The sequence below is a fragment of the Salvelinus fontinalis genome, unplaced genomic scaffold, assembly GCF_029448725.1.
Source record: "Salvelinus fontinalis isolate EN_2023a unplaced genomic scaffold, ASM2944872v1 scaffold_0170, whole genome shotgun sequence".
NCBI classification, from domain to species: Eukaryota; Metazoa; Chordata; class Actinopteri; order Salmoniformes; family Salmonidae; genus Salvelinus; species Salvelinus fontinalis.
Window position 1 is genome coordinate 119,843 of NW_026600379.1, and position 9,626 is coordinate 129,468.

Below are 9,626 nucleotides of genomic sequence, written 5' to 3' on the forward strand. Positions count from 1 at the left end.
ACTATCAATACAGATACTGTATGTAGAACCATAGTAAAGACCAGTATGGACTATCAATACAGGTACTGTATGTAGAACCATAGTAAAGACCAGTATGGACTATCAATACAGGTACTGTATGTAGAACCATAGTAAAGACCAGTGTGGAATATCAATACAGATACTGTATGTAGAACCATAGTAAAGACCAGTATGGACTATCAATACAGGTACTGTATGTAGAACCATAGTAAAGACCAGTATGGACTATCAATACAGGTACTGTATGTAGAACCATAGTAAAGCCCAGTATGGACTATCAATACAGGTACTGTATGTAGAACCATAGTAAAGTCCAGTATGGACTATCAATTCAGGTACTTCACTTCACCAAACACTAAAGCATGATATTGTAATAAATCTACACCCTCTTCCCTACGTAGAACACTACTTTAGACTTGGTCAGAAGCACCGTAGGGAATAGGGAACCATTTGGAACAGAGACAGTAATTCCCCTGAACATCTTCCTCTTCCTCATCTGGTTTCTTGAACAGCCCTTCACTCCTCCCCTCTTCCTCCCCTCCCCCCGTTTCATTCTATTCTATCAGCCACACCACTAGCTCACCTCCACACAATACATTTACAAGTTAAAGACACACCTTGGAATAAATAACAAAGGAAAACTATTACTAGATGAAGTTTAGTGTTTTTTATTATTTCCCATCACCATAAATCATATTTAATCACTGAACAGTAGCAGACCTAACTTCATCTGTTCCTGACTCTGGATAGTGGATTAAAAAGACCATCAATCTCCAATGATATTAAAGTACTATTCTGAACATTACTGATATACTGAGTGGCAAGTCAAGATATCTGCTGGTTTTATTGTTTGGTCAATAGCACCACCTGCTGGACAGGTTTAATGTTGCTGGACTGAGCAGTATGGGCGGATGAAAGATGACACATTTAGGGCCGGTTTCCTGGACATCTACATTGAACATACTTTTTAGTCCAGGACTAGGATTAATATGTGTCTGGGAAACCAGTCCATATAGTTTAGTAGAAAGTAAGTGATTCCAGCTTGTAGTGGGCTGACTAGTCCTGAATTGTCCTTTAGTTCCTGGACCATTTTCCATGCAGCTCCAGGTGACAGAGAACACATCAATTAGGACCAACAAGCTGATCAATGATACTGAGGAGGATTACATAGAGACAGAGAACCAACTGAGAAAACATATCAATGGTTTTGAATGACAACCAATATACATCAACACCAGACATCATGATTCATGGAAATGTATAAGATTAAAACATTGCATTTACAAAAATATGAAAACCTTGAATTTTAATTCATAACATCTTCTGAAGATCAAATCAGTTAAATCATTGTAGATAAAAAAGAGCAGAATGAATCATCACATCTGGGGACCATCACCACCAGCATGACTAGTATCTATGTGGACCCTACTACAGTTTAACCAGCTCAGCTATAGACTACACCAGCATGACTAGTATCTATGTGGACACTACTACAGTGGAACTAGCTCAGCTATAGACTACACCAGCATGACTAGTATCTATGTGGACCCTACTACAGTTTAACCAGCTCAGCTATAGACTTCACCAGCATGACTAGTATCTATGTGGACCCTACTACAGTTTAACCAGCTCAGCTATAGACTACACCAGCATGACTAGTATCTATGTGGACCCTACTACAGTTTAACCAGCTCAGCTATAGACTACACCAGCATGACTAGTCTCTATGTGGACCCTACTACAGTTTAACCAGCTCAGCTATAGACTACACCAGCATGACTAGTCTCTATGTGGACCCTACTACAGTTTAACCAGCTCAGCTATAGACTACACCAGCATGACTAGTCTCTATGTGGACCCTACTACAGTTTAATCAGCTTAGCAGTACCATTGAGATGAAACCCAGGATAGAGGGGCTGAGTGAATGTGGTCTGGACTCTGTGGAGGAGGGTCATTGTGTCAGAGACACTGTAGAAGGACAGAGTACCTGCCTTGTGATCCAGGTACACTCCTACTCTGGAGGACTGAGGGCCTGATACTTTAGTCTCAACATGATTGTGTCTGAAACAATAACCACCACTATAGTACTTTAAACTCCAGGACTTGTTATTGTGTCCAAATCCACTATCTGTCCCTGTTCTGCTGATGTCTTTATATGAGACTGCTGTTTTAACCCACTCCCCAGTCCACTCCACCTCCCAGTAACAGCGTCCAGACAGACCCTCTCTACACAGAACCTGACAGTAGTTGTTGGTGAATCTGTCTGGATGGTCAGGATATGGTTGGACTTGGCCTGTACGTTTCACCTTTCTGTTCCCTTCAGACAGAGAGAGGAGTGTGTGTGCTGTGTTTGGGTCCAGTGTGAGCTGACAGGAATCTGGGAGAAGAGCAGAGCAGAGACCAATGAGGGGAGTCAGAACAATAAGTTAAGTCAGATACTGTATCTACCCTGTCTTTGATTAGAGTACAGCAGAGATCAAATCAGAGAAATATGAGGAATCAGATAGATACCCAGTCTTTGATTAGATCTACTATTGCTATATATTTCTAGAGGGATTGTTAGGAGTGTCAGTAAAAAGAGACTGTTAGTTACTTCACAATAAAGAGACTCACATTGTAACAACTGTTCTCTGGTCTTGGGCTCTGGAGGCAGTACAACATCCACTATATTCACTACAGACACACAAACACATTGACAGAGAGAGGGAATGTTATCATCAGACCATATTCCACATGTATATGACTAGTAGGGAACTTTCAATGGTCTAAAGTTGATGTTCTTATTGTTTTCAACACACCTGTAGTGGAGATCTTGGTCCATTCTCCTTTAAGGAAGTCTTCTAGTTTCTCTCTCAGTTCAGACACAGACTTACTCACATCTCCAAAGTACTGAAGAGGACGGACAACGATGCTGGGTAAGTCTGAAGATACACTGATACTGGAGAGAGACTTGTAACTCTGGAGAGAGACACACATAGTAACCTGGGGAAGGTTTTCTGTAGTATTATAAATGTAAGAGTTCTAAACTTCCTTAATAAGAACAATGTCCTGAGTAAAAGCCAAATTGGATTCATACCAAAACATCGCACAACTGAACATATTTACACCCTACACACCCTGATAGATAAACATGTCCACCAAAATAATACCAAAATATACGCTTGCTTTATCGACTTCCAAAAAGCATTTGATTCTATTTGGCATACAGGACTGTTCTACAAAGTTATTGAAAGTGGTGTAGGGGGTAAAACATATGACATAATTAAATCAATGTATACTGGCAATACGTGCAGCATTAAAATTGGCAAGAAAAGAACAGAATTCTTTAACCAGGGGCGGGGCCTTCGTCAGGGTTGTAATCTGAGCCCTGCACTCTTCAATATTTACATCAACGAATTGGCCACTATTCTGGAAAAATCCTCAGCCCCTGGTGTTAGTCTCCACAATTCAGAGGTTAAATGCCTACTCTTCGCAGATGACCTATGCCTGCTGTCACCCACAGCACATGGCCTACAGCAGAGCCTGGACCTGCTAGAGCAGTACTGCCAGACCTGGGCCCTGGCAGTAAACCCCAAAAAGACTAAAATAATGATTTTCCAGAGAAGATCCAGATCTCTGGGAATTAGACCAAAGTTCTCAATTGGTACAAAATATATAGAGTACTGTACACACTACAATAACTTAGGTTTAAATATATAGAGTACTGCACACACTACAATTACTGAGGTTTAAATATATAGAGTACTGCACACACTACAATTACTGAGGTTTAAAAATAAGCTCAACTGGACACCTTAATGAGGCAGTGAATGAACTGAGAGAGAAAGCACACAGGGCATTCTACGCCATTAAAAAGCAAATTCAAATTGAAATACCTATTACAATTTGGCTAAAACTAATTGAATATATCATTGAACCAATTGCACTTTATGGCAGCGAGGTGTGGGGTCCACTTGCAAAACAAGATTTCACCAAATGGGACAAACATCCCATTGAAACCCTGCATGCAGAGTTCTGTAAGATTATCCTACATGTCCAGAGGAAAACTACAAACAATGCATGCAGGGCAGAATTAGGCAAATATCCACTAATAATAAAAACTCAAAAAATAGCAATTAAGTTTTGGAAACATCTAAAATACAGTGACCCCCTCTCATATCATTACCAAGCCCTGCAATGCCAAGAGCTGAGCAAAGAAAAGAGTCCCCTCATCCAGCTGGTCCTGGGGCTGAGTTCACAAACCTGTTCTACTAACACACTGAAGCCTCAGGACCAGAACATCCAATCAATCAGGATAAACCAAATTACAACACAGTCAAAACAAAACTATATTGCTTATTGGGAAACACAAGCACAAACACAAAGCAAAATGCAGTGCTATCTGGCCCTAAATCGACAGTACACCGTGGCTAAATATTTGACCATGGTTACTGATCAAAACCTTAGAAAAACCTTGACAAAGTACAGGCTCAGTGAGCACAGCCTTGCCATTGAGAAGGGTAGACACAGGAAAACCTGGCTCCCTGTAAAGGAAAGGCTGTGCAACCACTGCACAACAGCAGAACCCGAGACAGAGCTGCATTTCCTGACAAAATGTCAAAAATACAAAACAATTAGAGAGTGTCATTTCCCCAAATTTGAAACTCTTATTCAAGGTTTCAAAGACCTCTCTGATGAGAGTAGGCTACCCGTCCTGTTGGGGGAGGACGCAGAGAGCTGTGGGTTGGCAGCGCACTACATTGCTGCCTGCCATAAGTTGAGGGACAGTGTCTGACAGACCAATCAACCTGCACATGCCCTCTACTGTATGTTTATTGTTATTGTTCAATGTATGGTTATTTTGACACTTGGTTATTGTTGTTACTGTTGTCCCGTTGACAATTTTGATTCTATTTTTATATTGTAAATAAGCTTTGGCAATATGTACACTGTTACGTCATGCCAATAAAGCAAATTGAATTGAATCGAAAATTGACAGAGAGAGAGAGAGACAGAGAGACAGAGAGACAGAGAGACAGAGAGAGAGAGAGAGAGAGAGAGAGAGAGAGAGAGAGAGAGAGAGAGAGAGAGAGAGAGAGAGAGAGAGAGAGAGAGAGAGAGAGAGAGAGAGAGAGAGAGACGGGGAGAGACGAGGAGAGACGGGGAGAGACAGAGAGGCAGTGAGAGACAGATAGAGAGAGGGACAGAGAGACAGAGAGAGAGAGAGACGGGGAGAGACAGAGACGGGGAGAGACAGAGAGACAGAGAGACAGAGACGGGGAGAGACAGAGAGACAGAGAGAGACAGAGAGACAGAGACGGGGAGAGACAGAGAGACAGAGAGAGAGAGAGAGACGGGGAGAGAGAGAGAGAGAGAGAGAGAGAGACACAGAGAGAGAGAGAGACGGACAGAGAGAGATAGGGCAGGACGTAGACGGCGGACGTAAAGGTAACGTAAAGGTAATGGCGGACTGAACGAAGTTATGTAGAGCACCTCAAGATAAAACATAATATTCGAAATATCTGCTAAATTAGACTAAAATATTAGCACTAAATAATCTGGTGGGTGATAACCTTCAATCTGGATAATAACACAAAACAAATCCTAAAACTAGAGACATTTATCGACAAATATTACGAAAACAAGCAACACCCAAACATGACGGAGAATAAGACAGGGGAACGGAATCAAAAACGAAAACGTGACTCCTCAACCGACACGGATGATCTAATATTCTCAACACCGGCAATGGTAAAGGTCGAAACCGATCTGTTAAAATCAATAAATGACAAACTGGGTATACTTGAATTAGTTAGTAAAGATATAAAAGAGTTGAAGGCAAGCCTAGAGATGAGTGATGAAAAAGCTGCGACTTTGGAGAAGGAAACACACGCGCTAAAAGTGACGGTCAATAAGATTGAAACCGAAATGAATGAATTTAAAAAGGAGAACAACGTTCTGAAGGAATGCTTACTGGACATACAAACTAGATCCATGAGAGAGAATTTGGTACTTACAGGTATCCAAGAGAAAGAAGGAGAGGTTCCTGAATCTGTAGTTAGAGAGTTCCTTTTTGCAGCGCTTCAGATACCGCGCGAAGTTATCGATAAGATCCAACTTGAACGTGTACACCGCCTCGGACAGAGAGGGCAGAGGTACGAACGCCCAATCGTTGCCAAATTTGCTTCATTTAAAGATAAAATAATGGTTAAAAGCCTAGGTAAAAGACTTGCTGGGACCAAAATTGGCATGAATGATCAGTTTCCGAAAGAAATTGCAGAACGGCGCAAAGTTCTGTATCCAATTTTCAAAGATAATAGATTAAAAGCGAAACGAGTAGCTCTCGTCGTTGATAAACTATATATTGATAACCAGTTGTTCAGAGACACAAAGATTACTCCATGGTTATTTAAAAAAATTACAAAGTTCTCATAGATGAGGAAAATAAACACAATTCAAGCCCGGTTACTGATTGTAACAATACAATACAAAATATAGCTTTTCTATAAATCTTCACATATAATTAATTGAACACAAGCACTATTTCTATATAGTGAAGATAAAAACTAAGTAAACAGAAGGCACAGTATGTGTGGATGGTGTGGTGTGTGTTTATTTTTATTTGTTATGTTTGGAAAGTTGAGTGAGTGAGTAATGAAATAGTTGCATATCCCAGAGCCAGTGTATTGCTGTGGGCCGGGTATGAGAGGGCTTTCAATGTTGTTCAGATGATGGATATACTTTTATAATGAATTACACGTCTTATTTATTTATTGTCCTATCATGGGGAACTACATTTTTAAAATAAATTATATCTAATTATTTATTATCCTATTTTAATGGTACGGTCCATGGCCCTATACCCTAGACACCCACATGAATGGCCCAGATACTAAGGAGAAGTCCCTAACTGTTTTATGTGCATGCTGTATGCGGCCTGTATGCAGCCAAAATGAGGTCAGGGACCAAGAGCAGCACTGCCCCCTCAAGATTCTGAGCCTGCTTGGCAGGGTTGGTCCTGCAAAGCCAAAGCCCCCTAAAGGGAGAGCATAATAAACAAGGAAATTCTCAAAGCTGCTAATGAGAACCTTGATGACCTTGTACCTATACCGATTCCGGTGGGGTGCCCCCACCCAGGCAGTGGCAGTGCTGGCAACACTAGCTGCAGTAACCCATGGGGAGGGGGTCACACTCGGACATTCAGAGAGGGGGTATATTATTGTGGCCCTGGTGGCACGAAACCAATCGGACTGCATGGAGATGCTTGGGAACATGGTCAAAATGGATGACCGTATTGTGGGTGTTTCAGGAAGAAGGTGTACATTTGACCTCCATCATCTAGGATGTGACAATGGTAAATAAATCTCTACATTTATGCTCATTTTTTGCGCGGTCTTGCAGGCCTTCTCATGCAGCTGCAACTGCAAGTACATTTGTAAATCATGACCCATCTTGAGTTGGGCTCTGGGATGGTGCAATTGTTGAGAGGGTGAGCTTATGGTTGTGTGGGGGTAAGGGCTGAATGTGTGTGGGTGTATGTGTGTATCCCACAACTGTTGCGAAGGAAGAAGTAAAAGATGTTAGGGACTATAGAGGATGATTCACAGCAATATGTAATAAAAATCGAGGTGAGGGCGATGGAAATGCATTTGGCAATGGATCTGCTTCGGTTCGGTGGATGGTGCTGTGTGCACTTTTCGAAGGATGGATCCCAGTCGGTCCGGGGCTGTGCGATGCGGGGGGTCGGGGGTGGTCTGCCGGGCATTGGGATGACAACCCAACTCGAGATGGGGGCTTTTGGCGGGTGGAATAGTAGGGACCAATTGGAGGTTTGCTTAGTGGAGATGCAAATGTCATGGTACAACTATATAGACACTCAATCATTATGTTACTTTTTAATAGGACGTTTACAAACATATATTTTGATAAAAATAATTGAAAGGTGTGTCTCATTATGGTAAGTGGTGAAATAAGTATAGCCAGTTACAATTGTAATGGCTTAGCAGATAATAAGAAAAGACGATCAGTATTTACCTGGCTAAAAGAGAAGGATTATAATATCTACTGTTTACAGGAAACCCATTCAACAGTTTTAGATGAAGTTTTGTGGAAAAAGAACTGGGGGGGCGAAATATATTTCTCCCATGGGCAAAGAAATTCAAAAGGGGTGATGGTTTTAATTAATAATAACTTTGATCCAAATGTGCAACTTGTCCAAACAGATCCTCAAGGTAGATGGATTATTTTAAATATGTTATTGGACAATAAACATATATGGCTTATTAACCTATACGGTCCGAATAATGATGATCCAAGCTTCTTTGACAATATACAGTGATCCCTCGCCACTTCGCGGTTCACTTATCGCGGATTCGCTATTTCGCGGATTTTCATAATGCATTTTTTTTTTTTTTTGGTGCATTGTGCTCTGCATTCTGATTCGCTAAAAACTCACTCCCGCTTCTTGTATCAAAACATGCTACGAATTGTGCTATCATTTTGTCGTCTCGTGCAGTTATGTGTACGTACATAAAACAGCTTGGCAAATTTACATTAAGTTGGCCAAATTATCTTGTAATTTCGAACATCTCCTAAACCCATAATGTCGACGAAACGGCCTGAGCAGTGAAACGGCCTACACGTGAGTCACTGTATTTGTATACATGTAATAGTTGCTAATTGTAAAAAAAAAAAAATATTCTATTTCGCGGATTTCACTTATCGCGGGTCATTTTCGGAACATAACCCCCGCGATAAACGAGGGATTACTGTATATAAGAATGTATCAACTCTACAAGCAACACTAGACTCTATTATTATAGTGGGAGATTTTAATACGGTCTTAAATACCTCTATGGACCGGAAAGGAAATCACACTACAAACTATCACCCTCAGGCACTTAAGGAAATCAGGAATGTCATGGATATATTGGAATTAGTGGATATATGGAGACTTAAATACCCTGACCTAGTGAGATATACATGGCGGAGGCTTACTCAAGCTAGTCGCCTTGACTACTTTCTTATATCATTCTCTCTGGCACCAAAAGTTAAAAAGTGTTTGATAGGGGACAGAATGCGGTCGGACCATCACATAATTGGCATATATATTACTCTTACAGAATTTCCACGTGGGCGAGGATATTGGAAATTTAATCAAAGCCTACTAGATGATAAATTGTTTAGAACTAGGACAGAAGAATTTATAACTGACTTTTTTAGACATAACATAGGTACAGCAGATCCCCATATTGTATGGGACACTTTTAAGTGTGCCTTTAGAGGCCATGCAATTCAGTACTCATCTATAAAACAAAAGCAATTTCGATCAAAAGAGTCCATATTAACAAAGGAAATTGAAGGACTAAGAGTACAGTTAGATAACAATAAAAACGGTACCATAGAGGCACAGAATAAGTTAGAGGAAAAACAAAAAGAAATGGAGGAACTTATTCAAGAAAGATCCAGTGTAATATATTATAAAAATAAAGCGAACTGGATGGAATATGGGGAAAAATGCACCAAATTCTTTTTCAATCTTCAATATAGAAATGCTACCCAAAAAAACGTATTAAAACTTGTTACAAATGATGGAGTCACGCATGATTCACCAAATTATATTTTGA

At 40.6% G+C, this 9,626-nt stretch overlaps 2 protein-coding genes across 3 annotated transcripts in view; one reads left to right on the forward strand and one right to left on the reverse strand.

Moving 5' to 3' along the window:
- LOC129844068 (tripartite motif-containing protein 16-like) overlaps positions 1 to 9,626 on the forward strand; it is a 44,012-nt gene that overhangs the window by 32,373 nt on the left and 2,013 nt on the right. The gene's annotated exons all lie outside the window — the stretch shown is intronic.
- LOC129844075 (stonustoxin subunit beta-like) lies at positions 674 to 3,012 on the reverse strand. The gene is made up of 3 exons (XM_055912443.1): positions 2,820 to 3,012; positions 2,635 to 2,694; positions 674 to 2,398 (listed from the first exon to the last, which is right to left on the reverse strand). The coding sequence occupies exons 1-3, from the start codon at positions 2,995 to 2,997 to the stop codon at positions 1,884 to 1,886; spliced, it is 753 nt and encodes a 250-aa protein (XP_055768418.1). The 5' UTR covers positions 2,998 to 3,012; the 3' UTR covers positions 674 to 1,883.